The sequence below is a fragment of the Lepisosteus platostomus genome, chromosome 12 (genome assembly GCF_059453375.1).
Source record: "Lepisosteus platostomus isolate fLepPlt1 chromosome 12, fLepPlt1.hap1, whole genome shotgun sequence".
NCBI classification, from domain to species: Eukaryota; Metazoa; Chordata; class Actinopteri; order Semionotiformes; family Lepisosteidae; genus Lepisosteus; species Lepisosteus platostomus.
In genome coordinates, this window is record NC_142622.1 from 17,002,222 (window position 1) to 17,021,788 (window position 19,567).

Genomic DNA, 19,567 nt, shown 5'->3' on the forward strand with positions numbered 1-19,567 from the left:
TGTTCCCAGGTCCTTTTCTCATTGTTGGATAAGAGGAAACGGATTGGCTTGACTTTGTTCATCCATTTCACAATTTTGAAAGAAAGGATCAACTATCATCTGCTAGGAGTTATTCGGATCACTTTGTGGTGACAAATTACTCATTAGTGTCTTATGTGTATTTTGAAAAGTAATTTCTGGTAAGTCAAGGGCGTGTGAAGAGTAGAATGTATTCATTGTCCCAGCCAACATGATGCACAAGATATATAACAGAGTTTTAATTTCTCTCTCTTAAAACACTTTAAATTGTATTGTTTTAGCAATTCTTTTTCCAAAACTTTGCTATGTAATACACAGAATTAGTATTTTCTCTATCTGACTGATTTCTGTATTCCTGTGAAAATGTGTCAGTATTTTGAGTTGCCTGTGGTAGTTTTTATTACTTTTAGACCATTCTGAAATTGTTTCCTAAATCTAGGATTGAGGGAAGACGATATTAATTCAAATAAAAATAATGTCAATGCATTAAGAATCAAAATGTTTATTTGGGCATCATAGGCCACAATCTTATAATACTATGTTAAGGGCTCTTTGTACTTGTACTTGTAATACTTTGTTAGGAGTCAAATTTGAAAAAAAAAAAAAACAACAGTTGAGATTTCGCACCCAAAAACTCTGATTTTGTAACTGGAAACAGAACAAAAATGTAATTAATGGAGAGCAAGCCTACAAATGTGACCATTTTGAAAAGTTAATTTCATAACCTCACTAGAGAAAGAGGAGACATCTTAATTTGCAAGACAAGGCAGCTCATCAATAGATACATCCGAATGTCATAATAGGTTACCTGCACTAAGATCAAAACAAAATGAACATTGAGCTTCAGCTGAGTTGATAATGATGCTATATTCTATATCCCCAATAAGAAGAATAAGACCTCTCCTCATGTTCTTATGCTCCTGAAGCAGGTACAAAATGAGGAATTCTTAAGCCCACTGAAACTGCCTCAAGCTAACTCTTATATAAGTTAAGCTTCTTAGAAACTCCTACTACTTTCCAAGTCTCCATCGAAGCAGAGGTGAAGATCTCCTGTTTTACATGGCTTTACACGTGAATTCTTCCTAATGGTATGGGGTCAAGCTGGCCCTCCAGTACCAAGTTCTGTAAATCTTTCGTTGCCATTTGCTGCAGAAAATAGTTTTTCATGGAGACTTTATATCAGCTGCAACATAGCTGCAGGCTGCTCCTGCTGTCAAGCTCATAACATAAAACTGTTTGCAAAGATTCTTTCTAAACAGATGGAAACACATATGAGTCATCTGAAGAATCATGATCAGACAAGGGCCCTGCACAACCTGCTCCTCTGAGTGGCCACACGGTTTGTGCAGCAACTCCAAGACGGGCCTAAAAGTCATCTGCAGAAAAGGAGGTAGTGTTCTTTATTAAGTGCCGGCACCAGTTTAACACACTTAAACTGAATCTGTTTTGGGATTTCACCTGAATATGTGCCAACATAAAAAACCTTCAAAAACACTTTCTACTTAATTGTTTTTTCTGTGAACTCTACCATCCTGCTCAAAAATGCCTATTTATAGACACTCCTGCACTCATCAACACAAGAAACGGGCCCCAGTTTCTCTTCTCTTTCAAAGTGCCTGTGACACGCTGTGTCCTGAACCCTGGCTCTGAGCCAGTACCCGATGGCTTCTGCGGTCGAAATTGTAAGGCTTGGTTCTGGCACAGCTTTACAAAATGAAAATCAAGCTCTGCTTTAAGGCCCTTGGTTTTGTTCAGGTGGGCCAGCAAGAAAAGACCAAAAGTGCTGGAAAATTATCTAGACCTGTAACCCCATGAAACGGCCAATACGATGGGATTTTCTAGTGGAAGGAACCATCTGGGTACAAATGTCATTGAGGATGTCCATAGACATAACCTTCATTCCTGACTGAGTCTGTAAGAATAAAAGCTATATAAAAAGTGTCTACAATCAGGGGCTTCCAGTCCTGTACAACACCTGCCTTCAGCTCCAGTTGAGATCTGTTACACAACTGAACCCTTAATTGACATAATCAAACAGAGTCCAAGGACAACTTCGCTCAAATTATTATTAATTATGTTAACATGTTCTTTTTAAAAACCCATGATCTATATTACAAACTATATTCTCTGATAACTACAATAAAATGTTCTACAGGCTATTACTGTGCAGATGGATTGCTTTGGTAACATACAACTTTGCCAGGAATATGAATAGACTCATTCTCAGCACTCCCTACAAAAAAAAAGAAGACAATGGAGTTTGATGTTGAATACAAAACCTATTATAGGAACAGTCTCAAATGAGTGCAAGCTGCCTCAACCATCCAGTGCCATTTGGAACACCTACAGAAGAACATGAAGACCCTGGAAATTTCCTTGCTTCTTCAGATTATTGAAGTGAGCTTCTTGGGACTCACAGGGGAGTGCAAATTCTTTTTAAGAAACAGACATGGAAAGCTAACATTCTTCCGTGTATTTGTTTGGCCCTACACCCTAGTCCCCCCTCATTATCTGCATCACATGGCTATGTAAAATGCAATTGCAGGTGCAATGAATAAAAAGATGCGTATCACATAAACAATACAATATATTTTTTTCTCAGATTATTAGTAACTAACAAGAATATGCTGGGTTACAATCAGCCCTTCCAAAAGTGTTTTAAACAAGAATTACAATGACAAAGAAAAAGAACCATCCATTGAACAAAGCACGGATTACATAAAAAAAACTCAGTGGAAGTTTACAAATAACACTTCAAAACATTTTTCCAAAGTTGTTTCAAATCCTCTCAGATTTATGTGTAAGATTTTATTTGGTGCAGATTGCTTTCTCAGGTCATTCTGGTGCATAGCAGTTGACTTCTCAGATAAAGAATGGTCCTTATCAGAGAAGTCACAAAGGACTGGGATTGGTACAGAACTGAACTTGCTCCAGCAGCAACAAAGGCAAAGCAACCTTCATCATCTCACAGGGACAGGCTGAGATTCAAGGACACAACACAGATCAAAAGAGCAGCCCAATAAAACACAGCAAGCACTGTGCGAGCTTACATAAGCTGCAGATGAAATACGTACACCCCTTGCAAACAGCTTTCAGCAACAACGGTAGCCTTGTGCTTCCCTACAAGCTGACAGAAGAAAAGAAATGTGCCATACAACATTTTCTATTTAAACTTATAAGCTAGGAAAAAAGACACTAAACAGTAACTTAAAAAACAGCTTGCTCTAAACCTAATTTTAACACACTGTGATACATGCATGTCTTCGGGAGAACAAAAACGCACCTGTGTCACTTAGGAACTTAATGTAAGGATTTTAAATCAAGAAAAATAAAATGCTGCACTAACACCCTCCATGGAATACACCCAAAAGGTGGATTTTTTTTCATTGAAAAAACAGCTATTTGTTCAATTAATTAAACATTAACTTTTAAAAACAACGAATTACTCCAGCAATGGACAAGGCACTGAGTAATTTACTACAAGAATTCCGAGATGCTACGTAGACTGTTTCATGATTCAAGTCCTCGCAGCTCCCAGACCTAGTAAGCTCTACATATGAGCTCATCTTTTATCTTACCTCAGACAACCTTTGTTGAACTCTTTAAAATGACCAATGTGTGTAAAATAAAAACTTTACAGAGGACCAATTCTATTTGCAAGTCATTCCCTGTAAAAATGTATTACATCTGATACAGGGGGAATAACATACAGTTACATAGTGTCACACCTATTAGTATCATCATCATTGTAGTACAGAAAAGGGAAACACTGGCCTAGCAGCTTCACTGGTTAATTTAAACGAAGACAACTATTATAGTTTTGTTAGCATTTCCAGGAACGTTTACGTCATTTTGCTGAATCGGCAAATGAGTCCTTCTTTTACAGAATGTTTAGCTCATCTTTTGAAGAAAAAGAAGAAAACTGGTGCCACTTCTGGATGTTTCTACTACACACTGTCTGTCCTTTTAGCTTTTTTCCCCCCGTTTTGCTGTTTTAGAATGCGCCCCAGATATCTCAGACTTCTACAAGTGGCTGGCTTTGTGCAACACTATCTGCAGTGAATTACGCCAGGGTAACACTAATAGTTCTGCGACTCGTTCACATTGTCTTTGGATATATTAGATCAAGCTGCTTTTAACTAAATGTTTATCAGGCTGAAGGTATTTGGTGTTACAGTTACCCCCAAGGGCCTCAGTCACATATACATCACCTTTCTTTATCTACCATTGCAAATGGTCTCAGGAACATGTGCATGGCATCAACTAGTTACAAACAGTTGGATTTGCAACAAGATCTAACATGACAGGTATTCAAGTGCTCTGTATGTTGTGTCAAAAGAGGCATGTAAAACCAATTCACTGCAAAGCTTCTAATTGGATAACATTTAGATCCTATCAACGAATTTTCTGCTGCGCCTTCACTTTGAAAGTCAAACAGAAACTAAGCTAAACACCTTGAGAGAAAGATGGCATTTTTGTAAGATTTCACATTGTCCTACTAGGACAACTATTATTCCTTAATTAAGGTTTGCTAGATACATTTTAATATAGACTTTTGTAAAAATATATTTAATAAAAGTATGTTGTGCAACAACCACCCATAAACTGACACTGACTGCGAACTAAACTGCCTTTCCAGAGTATGGACAAGTTTTAAATCTATTTGTGATGTGGACCATGTCTACAGTTCTCTTACAAATGCAAAATTCTAATTTAAAAAACTTAGTACCTCGCCGCCAAACTCAAAATTATGTATTCATCATTCAAATATTTTTTTTTTTTATTGTGCTATACGCATCTTGAAAAGGCAGCGTGTGGTATATAAGGCATTGATAACTTTTTTTTTTTACCAGCATTAATGACTTAAAAGAGAACTTTACATAAAAATACAACTTTAGAATTTCCAAATAAAAATGTAAAAGCCTCCATTTGATTTGTCATAAGCAAGAAATCCAAAAAGAGAAATTCATATGCCTAAAGTAGCCTGTTATCTCAAAAAAAAGTTGGTTTACCTGCAACTGCCTTTCTTTGCATATTTGATTACTTTCATGGACTGAGGGTTTTGTCTGAAGGAATCACAGTTCGACAAATAAAAGGCAGGAAGGAAAATAAAGGGTAAAAAAACATATATATAGCAAAATGCACCACTTGTTTACCTGATAGCCTTACAGTAGAAATATGTACAGTCTGCAAAAAACAAGTTACTAAAGTTCATATCCCTGCAGAAAAGCCAGCATTGAGGCACGTGCTTTATTTAAGGTTCATTGGTAGAAAAATATGGCTAAGAAAAAAATAAAATAACTGAAGCATTTCAAAGCAAACATCTTTCCCCAAAAGCAGCTCTATTCAGAGCTTGAAATCAGCAATAGGAATTCTTTGGGGGCACATCTGTCACGTCTACCTCTCCCATGGATTTTGAGGTAAATTAGAAAATTCACACCAAGTAAGGAGCAGGATAAACCAGTGGCATTCAGAAGAGAATCCTTTGTTAATCTCTAGAAACAGTCTCAGGTCTGTAGTAAGCCAGAAATGCTAACACCCCTCTCACCTTCTAACACGTCTGTGAATTTTTCAGGAAGTCAGCCCTACGCACAAAAAAAAGCGCCTTCCACAAATTTCCCGTGAGCAAGAAGACATCGGAATTTTGGAGCACCATCACTAGGAAAGCCCTGCAACCCAGCACTTGCTAATTACAAGCCCTGCAGAAAATCCTATATGAATATCCTAAATATTACAAAGGAAGTCGCCGTTTTCAGTCACTGCTGTCGTCTTCGTCGTCGTCGTCCGAAACGCTGGGGGCGGGGAACTTGGAGGAGCGGCTGTAGGAGTCCGACCTGGCGGGTAGGCTCGCGGCCTGCCCGCCCGACAGCTGCTCGTAGCAGAACTCGCAGACCCGCACGGGCTTCGAGGACTGGCTGGGCAGCAGGAACTTCTTCTCCGAGCAGGGCCCGCACACCACGAAGCCGCACTTGCGGCAGTGGTGCCGGCGGCTCACGGGCGTGAACTTGATCTTCTGGCAGCGCATGCAGACCGTGGCCTCCGAGTCGGGCACCCACACGGCCGCGTGCTCGCTGCTGGGGGACTTCCCGCTCTTCTCCAGCAAGTCCGACACGCACTTGTTGATGTGGTTCATCCACTCCGACTTCTCCGTGGCCGTGGCGGCGTAGACCGCGAACGACTTGGTGGGAGTCTTTATGAGCCAGCCGTTGCGCAGGTCTCCTTCGTCCTCGATGGAGTCGATCGTGACGTTTTCCAGCGGGATGATGTGCTGCTTGTTGTACTTCTTCTTCTGGATCACGATGTTCCCATACACCAGGATGTCGTTGAAGAGGAAAAACTGCCTGGCTTTGGGCTTCTTCCGGCAGAGTTTCGTCAGAACTCCCTCTCCGATAAGGACGCGGCCGGGAATGGCCAGGGGCTGGCCGGCTGTCCCAAAGCAGCCTTCCACTAGTGCAATGCGCTTAGAGTTTGCTTCGCTGTTAGCCAAGCGATCCACCATCTTTCTTTACCTGCAACAAAAAACAAAGAGAGCAGCTCATGAAGAGATCTAGAGCAACCTCTCAAAACATTATTTCTCTCCCCTGCTGTGGTTGTTCAGGACATCTCAATCACCATCAGGTTGGCGACGTTAGAATTATAATGAAAATCCATTTGTTTTATCTCTAAAGACAGCTTCTGGAGAAAAAAAACATCACTTTCACAGCAGGGTGTGTAGCTGATGATTGTGGGCTTAAGGATACAAGCGTTCAGCTGAGCTCTTTGATTTCATGCACTGACCCAGAACTGAATTGTACAGTGACAAGGACTGTTTTATTTGTTCACGTGCAGTAACCACTAAGAGTCAGGCGCATTATCAACCCCAAGAACCTTACATTTTTAAACTACTATAAGACGTCTACCAAGACCTTACAATTATTCAGTGTGAAATGCACTTCACAAGAAATATTTGAAAAGAAAATACTAATTTTCTTTAAGCTCTATCGGGGTCACTGCACTTTGAAAATCATCTTGCACATTACTGACCCCAGGCATCTTGTGTTCTGCTGCACATGCGACCACGATACATTTCATCAAAGTGAACTACAGGCTCTTCTAAAAAGCATGAAAAATGGGTCAGCACACAAAAGAAATAATTCTGTGCCTATGACTTTAACACACTTCATGAGTTCTAATTGTTTTTTGAATGTATGGAGCATATGAAGTATTTTTGGTAAATCAACCGCATTAACACAAACCTCTATCTTTAACTAAACCAATCAGATGTCCTTCCTGTTTTTAAGCCTCTGCAAGATGCACCTTCTCCCAACTACTGAAAGCTTTTTCAGAAATATTTTAGAAATAAAATGAACACATTAAGCAACACAAAGTAAAAGGTATTTTTAATTGGAGTGATTCTGTGTAGTCATGGACTCCAGCAAAAGCCCAGTTTTTCCAACACAAAAGTTTGTTGTTTATACACAGCTTCTAAACTCACAAAGATCTGTGCACATTTTACCACGTAACAATAATGCAATTATATAACACGCAGTAACAAGTACAAACACTTTTCCTATGTTACTATAACAGTAACAACAGCACTGTGATGAAATACGATTACTAAAATACACTGCAAAACACTTAGAAAGATGAACAGACTTTGGCATTTAGTTAATCTTCTTCATCTGAATGAATCACCAGCACCAGAGTAGGTTTACCCAACCAGACTTTCCAATCAATCTTGGAAATTAAATGCAAAACTTAACATCTGGGATTTGACTCCAGAACCCTCTGATTCTGCTTACCCTCGTCAAAAGCTGAAGCTTGTTTTAGACAGACACAACAGCACAGAAAATGAATTGCACCGAGCTGATTCTGCCATTTAGAAATGACGGTCTTACGATATTTGCGTCTTCTGGGGTGTGGCTCCTGCCTTGCAATCTCAAGTCACAGGCTGGTGCAAAAAAAGCCAACATACAGACAGCAGCACGGCCAGCTTGTAGCCTGATCTGATCCCAGAGCCTAAACGAGGCTTGGGGAATGGTCAGTGAGCAAAGCCAGGCCAGTGCAGTAGGTGGTGTTGGTGGATCAGCAGATGGTCGAAAACAGCACAGGAAGTGCCATCCTTCAGATAAGACATTAAACTAAGGTCCTGACGACCCGGTTACTGAAGTCTCCATGATTCTAGATAGACAGATGAGACTTTATTGATCCCGAAGGGAAATTGATGTGTTACAGCAGCCCAAGACAAGCAAAAAAACAGACATCAGAATAAACGAAACATTAGAATACGTACAGTAATACAAAATAAATATAAAATAAAAATAAATATAAATAAGCTCCGTAGAGTAGGAGAGTTAACCCTGTTTTACTGGATAAATGTCACTGTGCTTGAAGACTCATCTCCCTAAATATCTCCCTTAATTTAACTAGTGCAGAATTTTGTGAAGTGGGAGTGTTGGTGCAGAATGGCTGTTGTGCGTCACCCAGGTGGGAGCTGCACTACAGCCCTTTCTATATATAAAGCACATTGGACTCCTCCGGGCTGAAAGATCCTATATGAATTTAAGACATTATGTAACTGCATGTTAGAAAATGTAACTGGCAATGACCTTTCTGAATGTCTGGTCTACTCTGACCAAAAAGACATGGAAAACGGAGCCCGCAGAACAGAACTTCTGATGACTTTGGTTCTGCATGGCTGTTAGTCACAAAAGGGGGCGTTGTTCTTATTTGCCGCTGCCGTCGGTGCTGGATCACACTTCATCAACAAAAGTTACCTTACTCTACCATACAATTTTCTCCTTTTCATGGGTTTAGTTTGATAATAACCATGTAAAAAAAAACAGCTTACTGCCAAGGGCTTCTATGGACATTACTGAATCACCCTGAATTTCTATGTGAGATATGAGCACATTGCATATTCAGCCCACACTGTCAGGGGCACTGCACATACTGAAAAGTACAACTAGAACCTAAAGAACATGTCCTGATATCATCCTGGGAATGTTCAAGGGGTCTGTACAGTAAGTGCATGAACAGTCGCATTCTGGAAACATTCCATTAAGACATCAGTGCATTCTATTTCAGAATGGTGGGTTTCCAATTGCGTGGAACAGAATGTGCTATTCCCCAAGAGAAAAGTGTGAGTGGGCACTCACTTTAAAATATAAGTGCACACACTATGCTAAAGGAATTCTGACCCAGTGTTGTACGACAACATCAATCGCATGTCAAATATATTGCTAAAAAGATAAAAGTTCAGTTTCACTATCAATGATTTAACTCCAAAAGTTCCGAAGACCCTCCCTCTAAGTGATGTGAGCTTTATTAAATGATGCAATACTTTTGTCAACAACAGCTCGATATATTTCATTTTAGGATGCCAGAAAAAAAAAAGTCTTCTTTCAATCAAGCTGACACCACTTTAATGTTGTGTTGCAGTTGCTGAGCTGGTAAGTGTGAGCTAATTTACCCACAACTAAACCGCACACTGTGTTCCTGTAGTACCGCCCCAGTCCGTCTACAGAACAGGCTTGCATAGGAGTGTGCCAATTTGACTGTGTCCCCTTCTCTCTCTCATGGTTGAAGTACTGTCCATTAGGAACAGAAGTACTGGAGTGCCATTAAAATTAAATAAAATGTTGTGAGTACACAACCGAAACCTTAGCCAAACTATTGACTGAACAAACTAAGAAAAGTCAGTTTTAATTTTCTTCCCCTAATGCCTTTAACTGTCTTTAAGCCACTAAAACACATTTGAAAATTAGATCTAATTTTCAGGTTTACCAGTGAAAACTGGAAAATAAAATCTGTAACAGTAAAAAAGGAAAATTCTCTGTTGGACTTTTTCAGAAACAGTTTCAGTTATAGGGCTGTATATTGCCATGGTAGTAACACATAACATACACATACGTGGTAGCAACACATACTGCATGGCGCCGAGGGAATCTGGAGCTGAGCTTTGTTCTATCCTTCTCGAGCTACAGCAAGTGGAAAAACACCGATTCTCTTCTGCACAAAACAAAAAGTGTCCACCCATTTTTATCAGATAAAAAAAAAAAGATTAAAAATAGACTTGATAAAAATTATGCTACTTGTGTTTTACACTCCGAGACATGTCTGTGAATTATACAGTCACCAAAGAATTATACGCCCACGCAGATATGTCCACCTATTGCTCCAATAAAGACTCTACTCATCTTAAAAGACTGCTCAACTGAACATTAAAACTGACGCGGACCTTCTCTCTAACCCCTATCATTTAACACTCACAGCAAGAAAAGCAAGAAGTTATGAATGCGACTGGTCTTGCAGCGACATGTTCAGAACCAAAACACACGACTGCAGAATAAAAAAAAATCGAACAACAAAATTCCTTTAGATAGTCTCATCGCAGAGTTTGCCATATTCAGCTATATCAGAATGAGCAAACGACTGGGCCTGCCCACACAGTGAGCCTATGAATGCTTTGGCGGCAAGGCACAGTTGCTGACAGCATCCGACGTTTCTCGGACTATGACATTTATAGCTTCATCGAGATCACACACACTTCAGCTGATCTTTAATGTTTAACATTCTGCTTCTTCGGGCACAAGGTTAATCCCCTGGATACCGTGCTCTATAAAACGTATTCTGGACCACTCAAGTCTCTCTCATCATGTTCTCTGCAGGATTCTTTACAAGGGTTTACCAATAACACTGAAGATGATCGAACCACTCTGCCAGCAAGAGAAGACTAGCATGTAGACAACCGTTTCTGCTGTGTTTCCTGCTAAAAAGCGCTGCGTTTCCTACTGCCTTTCTGCTACCTGTCAGAGCAGTTTGGGAGCTGATGAAAGTTTAAAAAAAAAACTTGGATTTTTTTTTCCCCCAAGGTCTGTAAAAACACAAACATGTCACTTCTTTCACTCACCAAACCAGCAGACAGGCATGCTATTCATACTATCCATGACATTCTGTGGGCTCCCATAACAGTACCTATAAATCGAATTTTCTGGGGAAAAAATTGAATCATGGGATTACCTATGCTACGCTTCTTAATACTAGTTTGCTAGTTTACTAAAAATGATGTCGATGATAGTTGACTAAAAATGAAGAGTTTACAGTTCGTGAAAATGAAAATGTAGGCTACAGCGCGCTCCTAAAAAAAGCACCCAGCATGTAATTTCCCACTGTGTGAAAATCTCACTTTCAGTTCAGTTTTCGTCTAGCTGTTGCCTCTTGAACAGGAACATGCTATTAAGGAAGCAAGAAACAAAGGGGACACTCGAGGCGGCTGTGGTGGAAAAGAGGCCTTTCCATCTCTGCATACTAGACCATGAAAACTCAGCTGCCCCATCATTCGGCTTGGAAATAAAAAAAAAAAGTTAATTCGTACAGATGTCACTTTTGAGCCACAACCAGCAACACTGCCTTAACATTGGACTCGGTTTAAGGGAAGATTAGAAAAACAGGAGCCTGTCGAGCCCAAGGCTCAGATATTTCCTTAAATTACACCCATGGTGAAACAAGCGAAAACGTCTTTAGATTAATCTATACACATAAGCAATCAGTGACCTTGCTTGTAATCATTCTTTAAAAGGTTATATTCCTAGATGTACAAAAAGTACACATTACCCTCAATGCTCTTCCTACCAGCACGTCAGTTTCATCGACTAGAACATTAATCTGGGCAACAATACAGTGTATTTTCTGAGCACTCACCAGTTTAAATGGTGCTCGCTACCTTCCATAAATGTAGTCATTGCCTATCTTCAGATCGAAGTCTCCTCCAGCTGAGCTTTTACACAGGAAATACGTATTCAATGATCTGGAGACGTCTTTCCTAGTTTTCGCCTAATAAGCATGAAATGTTATACAGTACACAGAAAGCTAGAGAGCACGCTATTTTTAGTTTTGGTCTTCTGCACAACTACGAAAAGCAATACACTAACAGGAATCTCATTAATCTTTGTAAACTTGCCTCATTCACTGTTCATCTAGGCTGGTATGCTTCCTTGATTAGAGAGAGCAGACTGCAATAGATGGAGAGAAAAAAAAGCCGCTGCTGAAATATGATTGCATCTCCACAGCATCCGCAAAACACTGCTGTGCTTTAAAATTGCAGATGTTATTTTACAAATTAAATCATCTATTTTTAAATAAACCCTAGGCTGCCTTTAAGCAGCTGGCAGCCTATGGTACATTGCAGCAATCTGTTCTCAGCAGGTCATACACGAGACAAATCAACTATTGGTTACACAAGCCATGCGTTTTTATATTTTCATATACCATGCATTACACTTTTGCAAATAAACCTCCCACAGATGTAAATAGTCGACACCTAAAATTGATCTAAGTTAGTATCAAATACTTTTGAAAGCTGAACTGCAACTATTTTCTTATTGAAATTGATACCAAAGTCTCTATTTTACCTGCTAATGGTTTTTATGTTGTTTAAGAAAACCATCACAATTATGTACAGTATTAGCACAACAAGAAAAAACGTACACAGACCGCAACTGTTTTTTTTCCCCATTTCGCCCTATTTGGAATGGCAAATTCTGCAAGTGTAATGGCCATGTTTACATCATGGCTCATGGCTACAAGCCCTGTGACCAGCGGCAGCCCGTTCCAGCAGCTTTAAATGCTCTGCCTCATCCTGCAAAACTCATTACCATACTACGCCAATCTTCTTGCACTGACCCTTGCACTAGTAACTGTTAATAAGCAGCAACCTTATTAACAGGATAATAGAAGAGAGTGATGTTGTTTGTACAAGACTGAGTTCCATACAGATTTTTCAATTACACACGCTAAATATTTTTCCCCTCCATCTTCAACAAGCACTATTATTAACGAGGGGAATCTCACTATCTTCCAAGCCAGTCGAGGTGGAGGAAGGGATTAAATAAAAGTTATGGTATGGATTCAGTAAGTCTAAGACTTTCTGAAGCACAACTAGTCACATTTCTGCCACCGGTGCCTTTGGATCTGGATGTGCTCCCAGTGCTGACATTTAGTATGCCTTCTCCTGTCAGAAGTATCCAGTCAGCTACCACACAACCAGGGATCGGACCCTAACCACTGCAATCACACAATAAGCTACACAGCCCGATGTGGTTGTGTCCTCCCCGTTCTTCTACCTTTGACAGGGACACCTTGTAAATGATATGCTTGGGATCCTCTACAAAGCCATAAGGGTACCCAGGGTAGCTCACAGCATGATGGACAGCACTGCCCTGCTGACTGACTGAACTGGGTTGCACAGCCATCCCTGAGGCCCCAGGAACATTCTCCATATGTCGCAGCTGATATCGACTGCTTTCACACATCACAGCCTCGACACTGCCCTCAACCGCCTTACACTTTGCCACATTTGTTATTCGCCAGACCAGGGGTCTCCAAGCTGTTAGATATGTCCAATTAAGCAAATAACAAGCTTGAGTTCAATTAAGAGTTGAGCTGAAACCCCACAGAGACACTGTAGATTGGAGCCAGACTGAGCACCCCTGCCCTAAACCCACATACTACTGTGATTAAGGGCTTTTCAATCCCCTTCCTCAAGGACACTGTCTTGTCACACTTTTATTTCACCTGAGCTTGAAATTACAGAGGGTATTCAACCCCTTTAAGTGAAATATTTACATGAAAACGGCTTTCTTATCTAATTCCTAACAAGTGGAGTTCAGGCTGATCAGAGTTCTGTTGAGCACAACACAGTTACAGCAGGATATTTCTGAAACTGTAGGGAGAAATTTAGAAAATGCTTCAATTAAGGGTCCGATAAGACTGCAATTAAAAACTCAGCTGGAACACAAACAAAACACGCACCTACCAAGAAAGACTAGAATAGAGAAGCTCTGGTTTAGGCAACGTTAATAGCAAATCAGTTTTCACAGCTTCGCGCACTTATCAGACCCATATTTATTTAAGCAAAACAATGATTTGGCTGTATCATGCTAATTAACAATATAAAAGCATTGCAGATGAATGTACTTATTTGCTGCTTTACCAGGACTACAGTATCTAGTTAATGACAGGCTTCCTAATAGAAACGTACTCTAACTCAATGCATAGTTAAGTGCACCAAAGCACAGTGATCCCTAGAGGTAATTAACAGCTACACTTCATGGTTAATGAATGACTGTGAAACCCTCCTCCAGCTTCCTGCAAAAAGCAGAAAAGATAATTAAGTTTGTATTTTTTTTAAAACAACCATAACTGAAATGTCACTGCACGATTTGAGTTCACACAACAAAAATAGATCCTATCTACTGGGACATGTATATGCATAAATGTACAAACTGCTTTTATATATTATTTAGTTTATTTTGCAAGACAAACAGAAAGATTTACAGTTCTCCCAGTGCCGTCCCGTTTCAAAGCTTAAGACTTCAATAAAATCGAAGTCTGTCTTGTGGACTCAATAAAACGACGCAAGATCGCAAAACTGAAATGAACAAACTGACCTCTCAAAATTGATCGTTACTTTGAGCAGCTTATGATACTGGTGATAACACATGGGGTCAGTTTAATGATTACACAGACCACAGAAAAGATTTCATTCTGAAAGATTTATATTAAAACTATAAGATCTGTACAAATATTAACAGCACATGATGTTCTCCCTACATTACAAAAACAACGTTTCCACACATAACTACCCCCTGGAGTGAACACCATCAGTGAAACACGAACTTTACTTTCCATTGCTGGTGATGACAGAGCACTCCACAAGTAAGACTGGCTCCAAACACAGATGGGAAAAATAAGGATAATCACACAAAAGGATATGACACAGCTAAAGCTTGTAAGAAATTGTATGAGGGAAAGAATGGGTGTGTACCACTTAGTGCAAAGCCATCACAACCCTGCCTGCTGGAAACACTTATATGAACGGGGATTATGCATATGATAACATCAACGAAGCTCTGAGCTGTATTTTACCATAGCCCAACTATATGACTATTTTGCACGCAAGGACAAAATCTGAAAAAGAAAAACTGTTATGGTTTTAACAATTTGCCAGATATAGATATAGTAGTGCTTATGTGTGATCTTACGCAGTTTAGTAAGTTTTTAACAAAATCATCCCTTCTGATGAACACGCTCTGACAGGGGAATGAAAACACAAAAACGCATACAAACCATGCACCTGATGAAGAGGACAGGCCTCCTATATCCCTTCTTAAAGCCTGTGGTGACGTGCCTTACATTTTCCATTTCAACAGCTGCTGCTTTCCATTTACAAATTTTCATTTCCATTCCCGGAGAACTAAATAATGAAAAACTACATGATCTGCCTTTTCCATTTCTTCGAAGTCGTCTTTTTATAGTTCATTTACCATTTTTGTGGTTTTGAGAGACTGTGTGATAAAACAGGAGAGCTCGTCATGAACTGTCGGCCTGGAGATACTCGTCTCGCGGAGGGCCTTCCCAGAATTGCACACCGTGACGGACCAGAGCTCAAACATAAATCAACTGAGTGCTCTGCTATTCATTTCCACAGTTTCTCCAAAGGCACTTTCCCACCTCAAGAGCACGGCAACTTAAGGGAAAGGCAGACGTTTTGATACGAGGATAAAAGGATTTTTTGGTACACAAAACTGACGTAGTCTTTTTTCCCCTCTGAGATTTGGTTTGGTTAGTCTTCTTACAGCCCAATCACATAGCCTAAAATAAGGTCTCTATAAAATGATGCACATTGCAAGATGAAAGGGGGGATATCTGAATAATTCAAGCGTTCATGTTTTTTTGCTCTCAAACGAAAGGATTCATCACACGTTTGAAAGAGGAAAAAAGTTGAGAAGATCACCAACTGCTAAAAAAACTTAACTCTGGTTAGATAATTTAATCCAAGAAAGGATTTTTTTGGGGGTGTCACTAGTTTTCAGGGTGTCAACTACAAGTTTTGAATTGCAAAAATGTCATTTCATTTTAGCGTGTAACAATGCGCGTTGATCCTGAACTGTCCGCATGAATTACAATGTCTGGCTTGTTAAATGATGTTCGAACATCTAATAAAAGTACATTTATCACAACTTAAATGTACAGACTGATCTCACCAGGGCTTAACAGCAAAGCAAGAACCATTTTTTATTTTAAATAATAAATAACAAAGATGAGGGGGTTTTAAAAAACTAAAGCACTACAAAGGGATTTGATTCGTTTGACTGAATGGTTGTGAAAATTCATAGTGGAGATAAGGGGCTGTACCTAGCCTCGGTGTTCACGACAATTATGTTTAACCTCTTTTTTCCTTGATATTTTTAATGCTGTTTTTTAATTTCAGATTTGGAACTTTAGCTCATAAACACTCATCAGAAACCAAGCTGTTGGATATGTTGCAGTCCAGTAATCACCTGATTTGGATGAATTTACTGATTGTACAGAATTTCGGATCGGCAGCATTAATAAAGCCGCAAATTCACGCATTTCATGAAACTGCATCTTGTGACAGAAGCGCATTTCATTTAACCGAGTAAAATGGAGAAAGAAGAAAGTTTTCTTTTTCCACACTCTCAGAATGCACCACACACCAGTTTCACCAATTTCAATGATGTCTTCTCACCCACCCAAAAACACCCTCAGAGTGTTTAGAGTTTTTTTCTTGATAGGCAGAGTTAATCATACTGTTTCAAGTCTTGAGACAGAAGTAAAATATTGCAAAGGCCAGTCTTGTTAATTAAGAATAATTCATTAAAACATCAAGGCAACTTCACACTTTGGAATACTAATCTGAAAAAAATGTTTCTTCTAACAACTGAAAAGTAGATACACATGCATTGCATGTCTGCAGGTTTTAAACAGAGTAAGTTGCAGAAACATAAAAATCCATATTTTTAAACTACTATTAGTTTTACAGGCTAACTATGATGTGTTACAAAAAACAACTGGTTTTGTATGTAAAACCAGTTCTACACATTAATTTTAGGGTTAAAGTAATGTGTACACTTTCAAAAGGCTCAATTAGCAATAACAACACTTTCCCATTGACTTCACAGCAATCTCAAATTTGCCAAGGAAAAATCTTCAGTAATGTGCTCAGCCACAGACACACCAGAGGAATATTCAGCGCACTCATCTATTTCTTGTCTTCAGACTGTTACTGTGAAAGAAACAATTGCTACATTGCTACATATTAAAAAAACCGAAAGACAATCTGTTGCAATCGACGCAAGTAAAGTGTAAGTGATATAATGGACTGTGCTGCATCGGTTAACAATGCTTGCTTAGTCATACCTAACAATCCTAACACATGTTAAACTTCTGTATACACTACTGCATCTGTTTAAAGCTTGTTTTATACAGTACTGTACATCCTAACAAAGCTTTCCACCTTCAGATTTTAAGTCCACTACAAGCAGCTGACTTGAGTTCGGTGCACAGTTGTGTGTCTGAGGCTGCTGTCTGTCAGACGTATTTCACTGCTTTGACAGAAATCCCTGTACTGTCTCCACCTCATCACAGCGAATGACATTCCTCTAGCCTCCACAAATTGTTACACACACAAGGGCCTCAACGATGCTGTTCCTTCATTTAGAGGCTGCATTAAGCAATTTGACTTGATCACCTTTTCACATGCTCCAGTAGAAAATATGCAAACTGCGCCCACCTGGCAAATCACATTTTTAAACACCAACATTGGTATAACATGTTACTGACTGGACGCAGTAAAATTGTACGTAAAATGTTCAGCAAAATGTTGTATCTTTTAAGTTTTTTATATAAAATTTGGAACAGACTATTTAGACTTTCTATGCTACCAATGAAGCGCCAATCGCTAAGACTTTCGTTTCTGCCCAGGAGAGAAGGAGATGTCCTTCAAACTGTGTGCTGCTGAGTCATCCAGGTCTCTTTGGCACTGCAAGCCTTGCAGAGTTACTGCAGAGTGAAGCTGCAAGGTCAAAAGGCTGACAGGCTCACCCACAGCAATAACCAGACACAGCAGCCCAAGGAAACAGTATGTCCTGACACATCTCCTTTCCACAACTCACACTTTTGCCACAATTGTCGCCGTTTCCAAAAGATGTCTGCTTTCCTTTCACCTTAAATCAATACATTTGGCCCTCCAGGTAGCACCATAAAAGGTAACTCCTGGTTCGTAAAACATCCATCGAAAGGGAGAGCTTTGCAATTAAGGGTGTCAGCTTAACCAGTTTTGACCAAGATGAATAATAAGTGTCTTCAATTTTAGCTGAAGATTCTTTGCATTTCAACATGAATCTAGCTCCATGTCTTGTGGAATTACCAACAGGTTTAAGGATACATGCTGTTTCATTCTGGCTGACTAAGTATATGATCCAGTGAAGTTATACAGACTGGTCTAAAAAACGTTAAAGTACTTCAAGTATTACTTGAATATGAAAGTAAAATCGTCACATCTTCTTGAGTCAAAATACACAGATTAAAGGAAAACAGCCTGCATAAAAAAAACTTCCTTGTTTACTTAACATACCTATGCATGCTAGATTTTATCATTCACAGGAAGAGATAAAATCTAGCTTCTGGCATTTAAAAAATACATATCCGTTCCAAAATTAATTCTTAGCCTTATCTTGTTACAGATGTAGCACATTTTACTATTTTCACAAAGCATAAAAATAAATCCTTAAAACTACAGAACTCAAATTTTACTTTACCCCGAGAGACTTTATGTAAAAAACTAATGTTTTTTCTGAAATATCTATTTTTACTGTGTTCGTTTGAAACAACTGTGCTGATACAACAACATCTTTTTAATTGCCATTTTAAAAATGTACTTTTACAAACCACTGGAATTCCTTTGACCGTGCAAAATAAATATTATGTAGCAACCTCACCTCTTTTACATTTCAACACTGTGAAAAGTACAAAATTTGTGTTAATCCTTTTAAAAATACTCCACATTCAAATAAGCAGTGGTAAATGCGACTGTGCTGGTGACGCAAGTCTTGACATCCAAAAATCACTTCGTCTCAGCTTTCTTGTTCTTGACACTCTTCAGGTTCATATTGTTCAAGAACTCGACACTTGATAAAATGTTTAATCTCATGTACTGATGTTATATTTGTCATTCTGTTTAGGATATTCATACACCCTCACCCATATTTGTTCAAGGGACAAATAATATGATGCAGTTTCGAGATATATTTAGAAAGCCTGGCAATTTCTGAACTACTTTGAGACTCTGAGCCTCCCATCTACACCATACATCTCAATTCATTACCGACCGGCTGTTCACATGAAACTGGCCTTCCAACTGTTCTTGCTTCCTAAAAACTGTTAAATATAATTGGCATTTTGCTATGCGGTCTTCATGTGTCCATCTTCCTTTCCTCCCATTTTACTCTTGTGAGGGAACATCTGGAAAGGACATGGGAAGGAAATGGCAAATTTTGCCCTCCTTGGGATTCACTGCAGACCTGAGGGACACTCTGCGGGGAGTTTGTATGTTCTCCCCTCTGTTTGCGTGGGTCTCTTCCGGGCGGTCCAGTTTCCTCCCACAGTCCGCAATATACTGGGAGGTTGAGACGCTTCTGGTGCTAGGTGTGAGTTTGTGCGCGTCTGTGTCTGCCCTGCGATGGACTAGTGTCCCGTCCAGGGCGGA

General features: G+C 39.5%; 1 protein-coding gene across 7 annotated transcripts in view; it reads right to left on the minus strand.

Annotated features, from left to right (window-relative positions):
* Window positions 1–504: 504 nt before the first annotated feature.
* Window positions 505–19,567, minus strand: part of plekhf2 (pleckstrin homology and FYVE domain containing 2) — a 30,706-nt gene continuing 11,643 nt past the window's right edge. For all 7 annotated transcript variants that reach the window (XM_088601181.1, XM_088601185.1, XM_088601184.1 and 4 more), the window contains one exon: window positions 505–6,527. In XM_088601181.1, the coding sequence (XP_088457307.1) occupies window positions 5,771–6,517 (747 nt within the window). In that variant the 5' untranslated portion in view covers window positions 6,518–6,527 and the 3' untranslated portion in view covers window positions 505–5,770. The remainder of the gene's footprint in view (window positions 6,528–19,567) is intronic.